We start from the raw sequence: 17,258 nt of genomic DNA, 5'->3' as shown, positions 1-17,258 counted from the left end.
TACTTTTTCCCAGAACTAAATGACTTTTTTGTGTTCATGTTCTTCCCTTTACTCTAATAAATAAACAAATTGTCATGGTAAGTGGGTGGTTGGCGGGTGCTCTGGTGTGGTTTGCTCCTTCTTTCCTATCAAACATCTATCGTCCTGATCTCTCTTCCTTCTTTTTTATGTTTGTTACTCTCATATAACACATCTAATCTTCGGCACTTATATGACCTTATTGTGTTGCAAGTGCTGTAAAACTCTTACTAAAACTAAACTGCCATAGTAACATGTTTTAGTTACTGAAAAAAAGTGAAACCGCCTAACTGAAATGGCAGAGAGATTGTGGGGGAAAAAGCAGAAAGTTTTCAAGACACAAAAACAAAGATTTGTTGTGGTTTATCTGCAGACGAGCGACACAACTTTACCGCACGGCCTTATTATGCCGGAGACAGTCATGATATCTGGCTACCCGAGCCAGTACGATGAGACGTCCATCCTGGCAGCTGTCCTAGTGCGGCTCAATGTGACGGACAAGAGTTCCTCTGACATCACGGTCAGTGAAAGGCTTTGTTTGTGGTGGAGAAAGTTCTGAAAGTTTCCCTCGTTTCCTTCTCCTCTGTCATCATTTGTCACTTCCTCCTCTCACCTTTCCTTTTTCTCCTCTCCCAGCCCATCCTCTTTTACTTTCTCTTCTTTCTGTCTCGTTTCCTCTTCATGCCTTTTCAAATACTGAAACTTCAAACAGGGTTACTCAGAAAGTCTGTGGTTCTTTTGGAGTCAGATTGAAAAAAGAACTGGTATTGATGGTGACTTGTTAACAAGCTTTAGAAGATTATTGAGACATTACAAGTTTGTCTGGGCCTGTTCATAAATCCATGCAGGTGAGAGAGAGGGACCATGTCAGTTTGTAGATTTGCTATTGATAATTGTGTCCGTTTATGTCTTTTTTTTTTCTTTTTTTTTTTGCAGAGTGGAAATTCAGTATGTAAATGTGATTGATTATTATTTTTATAATTTTTGTTATGTTTTTATCATTATTTGGGTAATTGTTAGATTAGAAGTAGTACTCTTAACATTGATAATTGTCGTAAAAGATATTAGTAGATTATTATTATCATCATCATTGCTACGAATGTTGTTGTTGTCATTATTATTATTAATGTTATATTATCATTGTTGTTGTATTGCAGGTAAAAATGCATGCAGAGAAAGGCGTGGCACTGCTTCACACTACTCAGAAAGCTCACTTTGATATGCTTGTTAAGGTGAGAGCCCTATCCTTACTTTTGAAAGGATTCTTAATTTCTTTCTTTTCTGTTTCTAATTTTTGTCTTCAGTACTCTGTGACGCACTGATAAAGTTTTAATTCCTTTATTCTATTTCATGCATGATGATAATGTTTTGTTTTCTTTCTTTTCACTTGTTTCTTGACAGGATTCGAATTTCACCATAGAAGGCAAAGAACTGCGGCTCTCGGCTGTCAAGTTAGTGTGGGACCTCCGATTTGTAAGTGATCATGGAAGGCTCTTTTGAATTAGACTCAGAAAAAAAATCAGTAAAATGTAAAAAGGGAAAAGTACATGTTGTTCATTTGTCTAGTCATTCTGATTCTAGCATTACACCATCACTATCTCAAGAAAGAAAAGAACATCCTCTCTTATGGAAATAGATGACTTGCCTTTTTCTGATCTTGGAGGTTAACTGTTGCTCTTGCAAGATGATATGGTTTGCAACAAAGTGAATTTGTGATGTCCTGTTGGGCAAGGTTTTTTTTTGTTTCCTCTGTTACATGTCGATGGTATGTGGTCTGTTAACTCAAAGAAATAGATCAACTCTAATTTGTTTTGAAACCATTGCCTATGTCCATCTGTGGAACCTCACTAAAGATCAAAAGTCAACACGAATTTTGAATAGTTTAAAAGTACAATCGGCTAATTTTTGTGCTTTCTTTCAATATTTAAATCAGAACAGTTTTGTTTGAATCTTGAAAAATTTTCAAGAAACCAGATATACGGACAGGGCAGAACACCATCGATTTGCAGATTTAAGACCAAGTTTATAACTCAACTTTCTGTTTGATATTCCTGCAGGTTGTGGGGGATGATGTGGTAGCTGCAAACAGGTTCGAGGACAATGAGGTATGGCTGTCCAATCTTCTAGACTTGTTGTGCTGTCCTCTCTCGCAATCTAATGTGGCTTTAAAACTTTGCGGTCAACTGTGAAAATTATCTGTTCTGGTCACCTGGCGCTGTGCCAGGCCCGAGCAGTCCGTTGCAGTCATTCTCCTGGCTGGATGACCCGATGGGGTATTTTGTACTGCTGGCTGTGTGACTGCATGCAAAGTGTTAATCTGTCTTTCTTCTCCTATGATCTCCCAAGTTTTAAGGGGCTTCTGTGCGATGATTTTTTTTTATATTGTTCATTTTAAAAATCTTCTTACGTTTATTATAAATAGTTTTTGTGACTGCGTTAACAAGAGATGTAAGATTATGAAATATATGTTGTAAATTTTAAAAACTCTTTTTTTTAATGAAGATTGATAAGACAAATAATGATATATATGCACATTTGAGCCCACATTCATATTTGCACACACTCAACCACATTTACCAGCTCATTCACTTTCTGGCTCAGTCTTACTTGTCATATGCATGAGCGCGCACACAAACGCATACATACATGCATTCACATAAACACATGTACTCACAAACTCCCAACTCTCACTCATACTCAAACACAAACACACTCATACGCACACACCGGTGTACATGGGCATTGACTCTCAAGCACGTTCACACTCACTTACTCATCGACACATTTTCAAATGTTTACATGAACAGATTCTCAGAACAATTGCTTTCTTTATTCCCCAGGAATTACGCTATTCCCTACGGTCTATTGAAAAGTTCGCACCATGGGTGCGGCACATTTTTATTGTGACCAATGGGCAAATCCCACACTGGTTAAACCTGGACAACCCTCGTGTGACCATCATAACGCATGACGTAAGTGTCTGTTATTTTTTTTTACCTTTTTTAATTTTGTGAAGAAAAGAGAAAGCCACAGATTGAAGGGCAGCTTGTCTTTGTTTTCACTTATTATCAGCGTACCTATTAAGCCAAAGGGGCTGGCCATGTCTGTGTCCATATGTGAGGCATCGTGGTGAAACCAGGAGCTCGTCAAAATAATAAAATAGAAGAAAACAGCATTTTTCTTCCTGCTTGGCAATTTTTATTGAATTCTTGTTTTTTGGCTCAATACCTTTTATGTCCGTTTATAAACAAATTCCTGTGTGGATTTTCCCGAAAAACATTGATTATCGGGACTAAAATTGTAAATTTACAGTTTCCATGGACACTCCAGCTTTGAAGATCACTGAGCAAGCTTTAAGATGAAACCAATAACTCCATATGCCCAAAAATAGACAAGCGCTGATTCCACCGCATTGTTGCACATATTTCTATGCATTTTGAAAACCTTGTCGCAAGCTACTACAGTCACTTGTAATACTGTACCGTCACCAAAATATTACTGTTGAGAAGCATTCCAAACTGTGGAACACATACATCTTCCAGCAGTGCAGGACACACAGAGCCTCAAGACATGAAATGTGGCCAACATCATTAATGCTGCAAAAAAGTTATATGGGCCAGCAGAGGAACTCACTTAGATCTATGTTCATAACTGCACCAGGGTCAAGTTCATGTTAATAAATAATATATGAAGCATTGTGGTGAAATCGGGCGCTTGTCAAACTAAAGAAATCCAAGAAATCTGCATTTTTCGTCCAGTTTGGACTATTTTTTTCGAATTTTTGTTTTATGGCTCAACACCTTGTATGTCCATTCAAAAACTCTTTTATGTGTGGGTTTTATGGAAAAACATTGATTAAAAGCACAAAAAATGTAAATTTGCAGTTTCCAAGGACGTTTAAGCTATGAAAGTGACCAAACTTTGGTGGCCTTTTTCTCAGTAATTTTACTTCTGAAACCAGGCAACCCCTTCCTCCTTTAATCGCAGATATCTATACAATTGTATTTAAGATAGATGGGTAATTCTTTCACCAAAAACAAGGCAAACCGATAGTCTATAAAATGATATCAATAACTCACTATGCCCAAAAATTGACGAGCGCCTGATTCCACCACATCGTTACACAGGATATTGCCTTAATGTTACTATGATCTCTCAAGTTTTTACATTTTATCTCAATAATTCATCCATCCCTCAGGAGATTTTCCTCAATGCAAGCCACCTCCCGACCTTCAGCTCCCCCGCCATCGAGGCCAACATCCACCGCATCCCCGGCCTCTCCGACAAGTTCCTCTATCTCAACGACGACGTTTTGTTTGGGAAGCCCGTGTGGCCTGACGACTTCTACTCTCACTCCACAGGCCATAAGGTTTGTTCTTACTTCAAAGTTTGCCCTTTCCTCTTTACACTCTTCACACCGGCGCCTGTGGTGTGGCGATTAGGTACTTCACCATCACATGCAGAAGATATGAGTTCAGTTCCCATATGGGGAGAATTTTTGTCGAGTGTATCTGTCTGTCTGTTGGGACATTGCATACCTCCCTCTCAGCCTGAGTTGGCCCTTACAAGCAGGGAACTTTATTGGATTTTTGATAAGAGTAAGGTTTATCAATGACTTGGTAGGGATTTCATAGGGATATTCTACATATATTTTTGAAAGTTAAGGACTAGTGCCCTGATTTATTTCTAAAATTGTACTCATCTTGTTTGTCACTTGACTGATTTCACAGGGATATTTTACAGGTACTTTTGTAAGTCAATGGCTCGTACTCTGTCCTTTTTTTAAAAATGGACCTAACCTGTTTTTTTACTTGACCCCTTCATATGTCACAGCTGTACCTGACGTGGCCGGTGCCTAACTGCAACGACGGTTGTCCCTCCACCTGGATCAGGGACGGCTACTGTGACAAGGCCTGTAACTCCTCCGAGTGTGACTGGGACGGGGGCGACTGCTTGGGTGAGCTTACCCTTCCTTCGACTCTCTCTGTCTCTCTGTCTCTCTGTCTCTCTGTCTCTCTGTCTCTCTCTCTCTCTCTCTCTCTCACAGGCACACACACACACACACACACACTAACCAAAACTGTACTATAGCCCTATTGCTGGCAATGTTTTGGTATATGGTCTCAATTTCGTCCCTGGGGGCTTAAAACAGTGACTATCTTTACAATCTATGATCTTGTAATCTCTACGATCATTGCCCTTAAACTTTCAGTTGATGAGTTTCAACAACTGTTAGTGAGTAATCTACTGTTTTTTATTTTTTTAAATCCTGTTTTGATGACATTGAGAGAAATGTTTTATAGCTGCCATCATATTGCAGACATCGGTCACAAATGGCCAGGTCTGAAATTTTATAAGACCTGATTCTTTAACCTATTGTAAAGCAGGGTCAAATACACCACCTCTATAAAGATGCTCATCAAATTTGTTTCAGGAGTTTTTCTATTCATTTATGCCAAATTTGAGCTGAAGTGGTCTTTGATAGTTTATTTAATAATTTTTAACCTCTCCTATAAAATACGCTTTCTACAAAATGACCTATCTGTGGCCAGCTTAGTGATATTAATGTCACCACTTGTATTTTTCATAGGGATTGATAAACCCACTTCTTTTTCTCTATATTTCTCATTCCCCTATTCATATGCGTCTCACTGACCTATTTGCTTCAGGCACCGGTGGGCGTGTGCAGCTGGGGGCAGGTTTCCATGGTGACCAGGGTCAAATCATGGGAGATTATAGCTGTGAGTATGACAGAATTGTGCTGTAATACAAAATATGCTCTGGCTAGCTAATAGATAGCGGTGAGGTTTTTTTATGAGTTGTAAAGTACAGTTTAATGCTGCAAGTTCTGTCTATCTATTTTTTTTACAGCACCACTAGACAGCACTCATGATATTAAATGTAAACTGTCTTTTTTTTTTTTTAAAGCATGTTGCTGTGATTGTTTAAACTTTTTTTTTGTTAAAGTGGCTTTTCATAGCTGTGCCCCCTTCACTTCAAAATGACTCCTCTGGCCACCTATTTCATTCTTATTAATTGTCAAAGTGTGTGGTCAGCATGTGCTATCAATGTAGACAGTTTGTGCATGGAACCTCAGCATGTGTGGTCAGTATGTTCAGTCAATGTGTGTGTTCAGTCCGTGTGTGCAGCCGTTGTGTGTGTGTGTGTGGCCTTTGTGTGTGTGTGCGTGCGTGCGTGTGTGCCTGTGAGTGTGTGTGTGTATGTGTGTGTGTGTGTGTGTGTGTGCGTGCATTCAGTCAAGTGTGCATGTTCTCTATGTTCAGCTGTTGTGTGTGTGTGTGTGTGGGTGGGTGCGTGTGTGCCTGTGACTATGTGTGTGTGTGAGTGTGTGCATTCAGTCAAGTGTGCTTGTTCTCTATGTTCAGTCAGTGCATGTGTAGGGTAAGTGTATGTAGCCAATGTGTGTATGTACAGTGTGTCCCTTCAGTGTGTGCCTTCAGTGTGTGTCATGTTGTCGGTCTTCTCATCTCCCCCAGCGTACTGTGCTACAGGATGTGCCAACAACTGGCTGGCTGACAAGTACTGTGATCAGGTCAGTAGATGGGGAGGTGGGGTGCTGAGGGCGTGTATGTGGGATTTTTCCAACAGGGAGCTGGGGTGCCTAGATAGTGTATGTGGGATTTTTCCTACTGGGGGGTGGGGGCTTAGGGAGTGTATGTGGGCTAGAACTCAGATAGCCGCTGGATCGGAAAAGTAAAATAAAAGTATGCAAGATTAACTTTGGAAGTTGGTTGGGGGGGAGGGGGGGGGAGAGTCGTCGGATGATATGCAGTACAATTGTGTTGGTGTGCTTCTTTTTTACTGAAGTAAACTATCAAGCAAACCTTCTTACACTCTTATGACCATGCTGCATAAGTATAATATCAGTAAAAATAAAGTTGTTCCCCACTCCACCCCGGCTTCATTTTGAATTTGCTTGACAATGTGTGTAGATCCAGGGTCAGAGTGGGGTTGCTGCTTTGTGTTGTAGGGACAGGAAACAACTAGCTATAATCATTGATGTACATGAACACCAGGGGGGGGGGGGTGTTATACTTTAGTTTTATCGTAATACCTGTGCCTGATTGTTTTCTTTCCCTCCAGTCATGTAACACTTACGACTGTGGCTACGATGCGGGTGACTGCGGTGTGTCGCGCTATGACCTGATGTACGGCCAAACTCTGCAGGCGGAGAAAACGCAGTACGTTGTGCCAGCAGGTGGGTTCATGGGAAGTTTGGCTAACAATGTTATGATCAATGCATATCGATGGTGTTATGTTCTATGTAATGTGATGAAACAATTCTCTTTTTTTGTTGTTCTAAAACCATTGCCAAGATCAGTCTGGGAATCCACAGCCAAAAAAAAATTGGAGGTTAGCACGTACTATAAATTGTATAAAATACTAAATGATCTATTTAATTATTTAGACTGTTTTCACTTTAGTTCAATTAATAAGGTAGACTTAAGTTTTTAGCACTGTTTTTTAAGCTGTCTCAAAACAAAACAAAAATGACTTGAGCAATTTTGTTATGACTTGACAATTTGTTTTCTGTCGTTTCATGTCCAGGAGAGCATAGCGCTTATTTCAACCTCACGGACTTGTTGGGTGAGAAAGGAAAAGTGGTCTCGGCTAAGTATGAGTCTTCAGACATTCTTCGAGCTGCGGCTGTGGCCAACAAGTTCCAAGTTTTGACGGTCGTCATGAAAAAAGAACACAACGCGACCATGCTAAAGCTCTTCCTCGAGTACCAGAAGGCTGACAATGTTACCTTGAAGGTGAATAATGAGTTATTCTTTGTGGTTCTGTAGTCAGGTAGGATTTTTACTTCTCTCTTGTCATGAAAATGTCTCGAGTGAAAGGAAATATAAATGGGTCTCAGTCCCCCCCCCCTCCCTCTCTCTCTCTTTCTCTCTCTCTCTCTCTCTCTCTTTTTCTCTCTCTCTCTCTCTCTCTCTCTCTCTCTCTCTCTCTCTCTCTCTCTCTCTCTCTCTCTCTCACATGTCAACTTAATTTCATCTCTCCCTCCTTCCTTCTCTCCCCAGAGTCAATTTCATCTCTCCCTCCTTCCTTCTCTCCCTAGAGTCAATTTCATCTCTCCCTCCTTCCTTCTCTCCCTAAATTCACACCATGCAAAACAATCTCATTTCTCCTATCTCTGTCCATCCATCCATCCTTTCTTCCCTCTTTTCCTCCCTCCTTCCCTGTACTCGCAGGCCGCATTCACAACATTCTCATTTCTCCTGCCTGTGTCCAGCTGAACCTCACTGTCGATGTAGACACGTCAGTACCAAGATCTGAGAAAAACCAGCAGGCAGGAGCTGACCAAAAGCCGGCTGTAAATGGGTCAGATGCGTCGTCTGTCGTGTCAGACGATCAGCTGGATGCGGAGGCTTTCCACCAAGCGCCAGGAAAAGTGAGGTCAGTGGACAACGGTCACTTCAGCTGAGGAAGCTATAGCATAGCCGAAACAACTATTTAGGAAATCCTGAGAGAAAAACAAGTGAGGCGCCTGGTCGGTTTGACCAACAGCACTGAATTATTTTTTTACTGCAATCATAATGAAACTGAACAGAAACACCAGAGTCTATAGTGTGTGTCGTTTTGAGCAAAGAGCAGTGCCTCAGCAGTATAACAGTCATTTAATGCAAAGTAAAAAGTAAGACAAACACAACAGAGGGAAAGAAAAATAAGACCGCCTGCTGTATGTGATAGTAGCCGGATAGTGTTAGATTAGTAGAAATAGTTGATCATGTTTTTTATTTTGTGGGGGGTTCTTTTTAGGGATTACACAATTACACAATGTTCTTATATCCTGATTTCAGAGGCCCAGTTGCAAAGTCACAGCAATTTGTGGGAACGGCCGATGTGAATACTGCAGATCTTGGTGCCGACTTGTTGGATCATTTTGAGAATGTGAATATGTCGGACAGCCTCAGGGATGCACTACTTGCACTGAAGGAAGCTAGGGATGGAGGTAAAGAGAGAGAGGAGAGTGTTTGTGTGAGTGAGGGGGGGGGGGGGGGGGTGTAACAAGGGGGGAGGAGGAACACGTCACGGCAATAGCTTCAAAATTCACGTCTGAAGAGTAAAGGTGGGAGAGAAAGAGAGAGAGCGAGGGGCGGAGAGAGAGAGTGTGTGTGTGTGAGAGAGAGAGAGAATGTGGGAAGGGGGAATGGAGAGAGAATGTGGTCATACTGAATAGCAGCAGGGATGCATTGCTGGCACTTGAAGGATGCCGGGAATGGAGGTAAAGAGAGACGGAGTGAGTGTCGGAGGATTTGGAGGGAAAGAGGAAGAGGTAGAAACTGGGAGGGGGAGAGTGAGAGAGAGAGAGAATGTGGACATATTGGACAGCCTCAGGGGTGCACTGCTGGTGCTGAAGGGGGCCAGGAATGGAGGCAAAGAGAGATCGAGAATGTGGGAGGGAGGGACGAGGAGAGGTCAGGGGAGGAAAGAAGGAGAGCAATAGTTGGAAAGAGAAAGCTGAAGGAGAGATAGAGTTTGTGTGTGGGGAGGGGGGGGCAGAGGTAGAAAATCAGAAAGAAAGAATAGTTGTCTGTAAGAAAGAGAGAGATGGAGTTGGAAAGAGATAACAAAGTTATAGTCCTGCCTGGTCCTGGGGAAATGACACTCCATATACGACTTTTCAATGAAAAAAACAAACAATGCCAGTTGTTTTTTCCTATGCTGTTTTTGTAGTTTGGATTTTATTTTTTTATTTTTTTTTCCTTAAAACTTCTTTCATCTGATTGTTATGGTAATGTCCATTTTGCTCTCTTATCAACGTGATGTTAAGGCCAGCGTCTGTGGTCTAACAGTTACATTCTCCTCCATTTTTAAATCAAATGTCTTTGTCAGTCTTATGGGATGTTGTCTCCTTCATATCCTGGATTGGCCCTGATAGGCAAGGATGAAGCTGTAGATGGGAATGGAGCATAAAACATTTATAGTAACAATTTTCTCTTGATGTTGATCCTTTTTATCATCTTCTTCTCTCTTACAGATGAACTGACGGAACTTGGAATGAGAGTCGGGCTGGAGGACGTGTTGCAGCACTTTGGCCCGGAACTTGACTCCCTGAAGGCAAAGTTTGCTGAGGAAAAGTTAAGAAAAGAGACAGCTGCACTTGAGGGCCCTAAGGGGTCAAATGATGTCATCAATAAGCCTGCTGAAGGAAAAGATGAGCAGCCTTTACTCCAGCTGATAACTAAAGGACAAAAGTTGCAACAGCAGCAACTTCAGCAGGATCACCAGCAGCAGCAACTTAATCAGCCCCTGCAGCAGCAACAGCAGATTCAACAACCTCAACAGCCTAATGAGCCCTTTCATCAACAACAACATATACAACAGCAAGAATTACAACAACCTCTAAAACAGCAACAACAACAACAACAACAACAAATGCTCAGGCCTCAACAACAAGAAGTACGTAAGGATGACCCCCAGAAACAACAAATGATGCAGCAACAACAACAACAACAACAGATGCAACCCCCTCAAAACGCCCAGAATCCTGAAGTACAGTCCGATTCAAATCACAAGGTACCACCACCAGCAAACAAAAGTGTTTTGCCGCAGCCCATCCGTGTGACGCAGCGTCCTCCCGAGGGAGACGAGAGTCTCGCGGACGCCGGTCTAGAAGCAGACAGTGACAACGGTGGCGGGCCAGTGAAAGGACCGGGCCGGAAACTTCTGGCTGCGATCTACTGGTCGAACCAACTGGCACGCCAGGAGCATCACCGAGCCTCAGTGAGGGAGAAGATGAGAGAAGGTCGGCTTGGGCATGAGGTGAGGCCATTTGAGTTCTTACAATCTACTCTTGATATTTTGCACCATTATTCCTATTTTTTTCCTTTACCGAGGTGCCAATTTTCCTGATAAATCAAGAAATCTGAACATTTGAAATTGCCTACATTTGTTTATATTTTTATTATAATCTTATTTTGCATGTGATATTGCACTTTATATAAAGATAGTCTTGATTCAACATGTATTAGACAATATGGTCCTTAACACTTTGCAGTCACACAGCCAGCAGTACAAAATACCCCATCTGGTCACCCAGCCAGGAGAGTGACTGCACCAGGCTTCTCGGGCCTGGCGCAAAAGTGCACCATATGACCGGAACGGATAATTTTCACCGCCAAATGACCGCAAAGTGTTAAATTTTGAGTTCCGGCACACATGTTTCCTTTGGGGTCTGAAAAGTTGAGAGTTGTTGTTTTTTCAGCCAGTTAGCACCTTTGCCTTTGAAATATTTGCCTCAATTTATTTCATGCAGATGATATGTCCACATCTTTGACACAATATTGTGAAATTTACTCTTACACTTTGGGTCAAAATAAAAGAAGGTAGGCTTTTAATTATTTTCAATGTGTTCTTGGTATTACACACAACTGATTATTCCTACTCTGTGGTTGGTTGAAGAGCGCGACTGGTTTGCCTTTCTACTTTTCTCTCCCATGTGTTACTGCTGTTCACGAGTGTCTGTGTGTCTGTTTGTCTCTCTCTTTGCCTCCGTCTGTGTGTCTCTGTTAACCAGTTGCTCTGTGGTAGGTCCTACTTTTTTGGGGGTCTATCTGTCTTATTTTTTCCTGTGCACTTCTAGGAGGTTAGAGGATGCCACTGGTAGATTCTACTTCTTTTCTTTCCTTATTTTTATTTCTCTGAATGTCTCTCTGTCTTATTTTTTCCCTGCTCAAAATGTGTCACTATTATATCGATGTGCTTCTCTTAACTAAACCAAACAAACAATCCTGTGTATTTTAAGGCCGTTATTGTGTGGATGTGCTTCTCTTCACTCAAACTCAAAAACCTGAGCTCAGTAACCCCTTTGTGTGTTGTATTCCAGCTAAGCGATGCGGAGTTCCTGCGTCTGGTCAGTGTGGAAGGTGCTGAGGACGAGACCAGAGGATTCCCGTGGGAGAGACAAGACACGCCCAGCAACCACACAGCAGAGGTAAGTTGTCTGTGTGTGTCTATTCTTTTACGTGTTTGTTTGTGGTTTGAGTTAATGTTTTGTCGTAACGGTGCTGCTTAAATGCCCTAATGTTGTGCCCCTGTGAAAGGGCTTCTCTGCCTACCCATGCCACATCTGCTGTGGTCAAAGTTCTTTTTCAACTGCTTACTTTTACCGCCGATCCTGCAGTTTCAGTCTTCAGAAGTTATTCTATAGTGTCCTTACCACAGCTATATTTTTGTCACTCGTGTCAGTGATTTTTGAAATTCACATTGAAATTGTAGGTACTCAGGAGATAGCAATGGGAAATATGGTGGGTAGGCAGTGAGCTAGTGTGGTAGGGTAATGTTATAACTTAAAAGATGAAAGGTTGTAGCCTAATGCTATAGCTTAAAAGGTGTAATGTTCAGATGTCTATGGTTTCCTTTGGCAAGAGTGTAAGGTTGTAAAGTAGAGTGTGTAATATTGTAACATAATGTTGTAAATGTAAAGTCAAAATGTTTTAAGTTTAAAGTCAGTATTACCCCCCGGGGCAGTGCTACTGACTGAAGTGTCTTTAGGCCATTCCCAAAGGGCGGACATTAACCATGTTCATATGCACAGTAGAATTGCAATTGTAAATGAGCTGATTCATCAATGTCTTGCTTATAACTGTGCCTGAACTGCAACAGGGAACTGCTGCTTTTTCTTTCCTTATCCTTACTATCGTCATTTTTCCTCTACTTCTTTTGTATGTTTGTCTCTCTCTTGTGACCCGCTATTTCCGAGGTGCCTTGATAGTCAAAGCAGACTTTTGCTGTTGAAGCTAGAGAGGTGAGCAGAGTAAGTCTTATTCCCTGTAAGGACTTCTCTGTTGACATCCTCCCCTTGACACTCATATGACCTTATGCAGTTGCGAGCTCCATAAAACATCTACTAAAACAAACAAAAAGTCAGTATGTTTTAGTATAAAAGACGTAATGTTCAAATGTTCGTGGTTTCCACAGAGTTCTGCGGAGAAAGGGCTTAGAGCCAATGCCTACGTGGTGGAGGGCTGGCAAAGCAGACAACTCCTGGACACCTTTGGCGACTCTCTGCGCCACGTCAACCGCATCTACAACAAAAAGTTTGGCTTTGCCTCCCGAAAAGTACCTGGCCACATGCCGCACATGATTGATAAAAACATTATGTTTGAACTACAGGCTAGGTGGGTTGACTAATTGGACAGTATTTTTTTTTCTAGTTCATTTGAAGCTCAGAGTGAGATAATAGTGAGTGGTGGAAATAAATGGTTGCTGTTTGTAGAAAGGGATGCTTCTTGTAGTATAGGCAAAATAAAAAAGAACAGCTATGCTCTCTTTTTTCATGGGTGTTACCATTGCAGTCTATCTGTGGGTCCTCAATGGAAATCAGGATCAATGTAGCAATGCCCACCGAGCGTGTTTTGTTCTGCCGATTTTTTACCCCCGCAGCGGGGGTGTTTCGTGGGACGCACGAACGCAAAGGTTGTTGTCTTCAACTCGCTCTCACGCCGCTTCTCGTGAATGGATATGAATTAAACTTGGCAGCCAATCAGAAAAGAGGTCAATGTAGTAGTATGCAGTTTGACAACATTGTACCCATCCTAGAAGCAGTCGAAAACGTTTGCGAAAGTGGCTGATGTGGTGCGCTTTGAAGATTTTTCGGAGCTGTGATTTGTCAAACTGACTGATACGTTGTTCACCATTTTTCTTTATTCCCTTTAAAATTTCAAGCTTCTGTGTTTAGCGGTTTTGGCGTAATCTTTAAAAATGTGGGAGTAACTAAGGGAAAAAGCGGCATTGCCATTTGCGAACGATTTGCGGCTGGGAAATTTCCACTGAGTGACGTCATCAGCCATCGGTCGCCTCGGGCGCTACAAACGAGGCCCCGCTTATGTGAACCGGAAAGGGGGGGAAGGATACATGAAAACTAAACGGGGGCCCTGATAACTTGCGTTTGTGTTGCATTTTAGTCACAATACAATAGATGTAGTCATTTTTATTTGCTTGATTGCATGACAGAAGAATAAAAATAGAAAAGCAAACATCTTGAGAAGTGGTATGGCATTGTGTTTGCGTTATGAAAGCCTATTCCCCCCTCTTGGGAAAGCACACACTTGGACTCGTCCTGTGCGCCCTGTTTGGAAAAGTGAGGCATTAAGATTGTTATTAAAGAGTATGGTACTTATTTAGTTCAGTCTGGGAAGATAGTCCCGTTTATACATTGTTATCGTTCACGCGCGCGTGCGTGAGTGCGAGCGCGTGCATGTGCGTGTGTGTATGTTTGTGCGCGCGTGAGAGAGAGAGAGGGGGGGGTAAATATGTTACATTTATTGTATGAGTTGTAGCCTACACATGCGAAATATTCCCATGACTTGTAAACTATATTATCTGAACGCATCTTAATCTACCACACAACAGGACACTGTCCAACAATGGATATACACAGAGACGATCTTATTTTCTATAACAAAGTAAGCATGCTTTTACTAGTACAGAACTTGATTTATTAGACTAATAAATCCAGCTCTCTACTTACATTTTTGTGACAAATTGATCCAGAGCATTGCTTGGCAAGGAGGAACCTTTTATGTTGCCAAGTTTCATTCAAATATCATGACTTTGGGAGAACATATGACTGATAATCTTTGTAAATCTGTAAAGAACGCCACTTTTTTTACCTGTTAATGTCTTTACAACTCAAAAAGTATGACAGATATTAAAAATCTGACTGCATGACTAGGTTCTGCATTAAAAAATGTACTAGACTGCCAAGTTTCATTTACATATTCCAAGAAATAGGCGAGCTATGACAAATATTGTCTCAAAACGCACCAAAAACCGCCACATTTTTACCTATAAACGTCTTCATAACTCAAAAAATAGGATAGCTATGAAAAATCTGAAAGCAGGACTAGATTCTGCACTAGAAAATGTACTGGGTTGCCAAGTTTCTTTTAAATACTCTGAAAAATGAGCGAGTTATGACGAATATTGTCTCAAAACTCACCAAAGAACGTCCCATATTTTGGGGGTCTTTAATTATATAAAAGTGTACCAGAAATTAATTGATTAAAAAATCCGTAACTTTTTTGTTAATTGATGGATTTCAAAAATTCAAAAAGTTCCATGCTCGGTGAAGATAAAGCTACAAAATGCACATATTTGCAAACACTTTCTGGCAAAAAAAGGTTTTTCGTGGTCATTGCTAATCAATGTGCACCATAGATAATATAAAAGTACTGTGGGCTAACCTTTTGTGTTTACTCTCATGATTTAAATCAGAGGGGGGGGATTTTTTTCTTTTAAAAAATGTTAGAGAAACCAGTTAACGGGATGGAGTACCTAACAGCACCAAAAAGCAAACTTTTGGTGTGTGTTCAGAGTCCTGATGGAGTGGAACTCAAAAATATAGAGAAGGTTGAATGCTCATCTTTGAAATAACCTTTTCTGTGTTTAGTAGGACATCAAAAACCCTATCTCTTTCTGCAGCCTTTCTACTGCTACTCCTCGACTCCTTCTTACCTCTGTCTTTCATCCACACCCCTGATCTTCTGGTAGGAAAGATCTACTCCTAGCCTTCTCGGACAAGGGTGAAAAATCTCATAGGGCCCGTGTGCAAGTTGCGCACATTTAAAGATCCCTTGGTGGTCAAAAATCTATAAGAGTAGGCTTCACTGCCGCCCTGGCAAAATTAAAAATTTCCTACCGACTGAAAAAGTTTAATGTGTCCTGTGCACTCATATGACCTAATGCAGTTGCGAGCGCTGTAAAACACTTACCAAAAAAAAAACAACCCTATCAAGAACAAAAGCAAACTTTTGATCTTTGTGTTCAGATTCCCGGTTGAGTGGGACACGACATCCTCCCACAAGATCCGGAGCTCCACCGACATGCAGTTCGCCTTCGCCTACTACTACTACCTGATGGGAGTGACAGAGCCAGTGGCTGTGGAAGACGTCTTTGAGCAGATGGACACGGACCACTCAGGGTAAACTCCCTGTCTCTGCTATCTGTCTCTATTTGTCTCTTTTTCTACATTTCCTTCCTTCTCTCTGTCTCTCTGAGTTTCATTCTAACAATTCAGGGTAAATAATGATTTGTCTCTGTTTGTCTCTTTTTCTATATTTCCTTCCTTCTCTCCGTCTCTCTGAGTTTCATTCTCCAGTAACTGTGGGTAAATGTTCTGTCTCTGTTGTGTCTTTTTTTCTATATCTCTCTTTTTCCCCCGTCTCTCTGAGTTTGTTTCCAACAACTCTTTTTCAATCCCTCTTTCTCCCTGTCTCTCTATGTTTCTAAAATAAATTGTGTCAGTTTTTCTCTTTTTCTGTATCTCTCGCTTTCTCTCTGTCTCTCCATTTTTCTTTGTCCGATACCTCAGGGTAACTGATCTGTCTATGTTTGTTTCTTTCTCCCTGTCTCTCTGAGTTTCTTTCCTCAATGACTGTGGGCAAATGCTCTGTCACTCTGTCTCTCTTTTTCTGTATTTCTCTTTATCTCCCTGTCTCTCTGAGTTTCTTTCTTACAACTCAGGGTAAATGATGATTTGTCTCTGTTTGTCTCTTTTTCAATATCTCTTTCTCCCTGTCTCTCTGGGTTTCTTTCCTCAATGACTCTGGGTAAATGTTCTGTCACTGTGTCTATCTTTTTCCATATTTCCCTCTGTCTCTTCATGTTCCTTTCTCGGATAACTCGTGTAAATTATTTATCTTTGTCTTTCCCTCCCTGTCACTGTATCTGTTTATTCATCTTTTTCTCTTAATCTATGTCTCTCTTTTTCTCTCTGTCTGTCCGTGTTTCTTTCTATGAGAACTCAGGGTAAATGATCCCTCTATCCCTCCGTATCTCTTAATTCATTCGTTTATTCTTCTTTCTCTCTGTATCTGTCTCTCTCTTTCATTTTATCTCTCCGTGTCTTTCTCTTCTTGTTATCTTTCTTTCCTTATCTCTATCTCTCACTTTCTCTTTGTCTCTGACATGGTTATTTCTTTCTCTTATTCTGTCACTCTGCTTGTTGGGTTTTTTCCATTAAAAGTAAATTTGATTGGTTATACTTTTACAGTGGATCTAATATAAAAATGTCACTTGTTTTGCTTAAGTCCATTGACTGTTTTCCCGTTCTTTTCTCATAGGATCCTGTCCGATCGAGAAATCCGAACATTTGCGGCTAAAATGTATGACCTTCCCTTGTATTTGGAGGTAATTTGTTTTGTGGTTGTTGTTTTTTTCATTACTTGTCTATTAACTACACCTGTTATAAATTGAAAGAGGTTCATAAG

General features: G+C 41.1%; 1 protein-coding gene across 1 annotated transcript in view; it reads left to right on the top strand.

Moving 5' to 3' along the window:
* The window catches only part of LOC101846370 (N-acetylglucosamine-1-phosphotransferase subunits alpha/beta), a 42,099-nt gene that overhangs the window by 16,292 nt on the left and 8,549 nt on the right, over window positions 1–17,258 (top strand). The window contains exons 7-24 of the mRNA XM_013085634.2: window positions 392–538; window positions 1,176–1,250; window positions 1,420–1,491; window positions 2,076–2,123; window positions 2,859–2,990; window positions 4,217–4,387; window positions 4,852–4,975; window positions 5,688–5,759; window positions 6,516–6,571; window positions 7,123–7,237; window positions 7,588–7,796; window positions 8,276–8,439; window positions 8,844–8,995; window positions 10,025–10,809; window positions 11,873–11,980; window positions 12,967–13,166; window positions 15,818–15,970; window positions 17,112–17,178. Of these exons, the coding sequence (XP_012941088.1) occupies window positions 392–538; window positions 1,176–1,250; window positions 1,420–1,491; window positions 2,076–2,123; window positions 2,859–2,990; window positions 4,217–4,387; window positions 4,852–4,975; window positions 5,688–5,759; window positions 6,516–6,571; window positions 7,123–7,237; window positions 7,588–7,796; window positions 8,276–8,439; window positions 8,844–8,995; window positions 10,025–10,809; window positions 11,873–11,980; window positions 12,967–13,166; window positions 15,818–15,970; window positions 17,112–17,178 (2,850 nt within the window). The remainder of the gene's footprint in view (window positions 1–391; window positions 539–1,175; window positions 1,251–1,419; window positions 1,492–2,075; window positions 2,124–2,858; window positions 2,991–4,216; window positions 4,388–4,851; window positions 4,976–5,687; window positions 5,760–6,515; window positions 6,572–7,122; window positions 7,238–7,587; window positions 7,797–8,275; window positions 8,440–8,843; window positions 8,996–10,024; window positions 10,810–11,872; window positions 11,981–12,966; window positions 13,167–15,817; window positions 15,971–17,111; window positions 17,179–17,258) is intronic.

This window comes from Aplysia californica, unplaced genomic scaffold (genome assembly GCF_000002075.1).
Source record: "Aplysia californica isolate F4 #8 unplaced genomic scaffold, AplCal3.0 scaffold00392, whole genome shotgun sequence".
In the NCBI taxonomy this organism is placed as follows: domain Eukaryota; kingdom Metazoa; phylum Mollusca; class Gastropoda; order Aplysiida; family Aplysiidae; genus Aplysia; species Aplysia californica.
The sequence above is the reverse complement of the archived record's forward strand: the minus strand, read 5'-3'. Positions and strand labels throughout refer to the sequence as shown.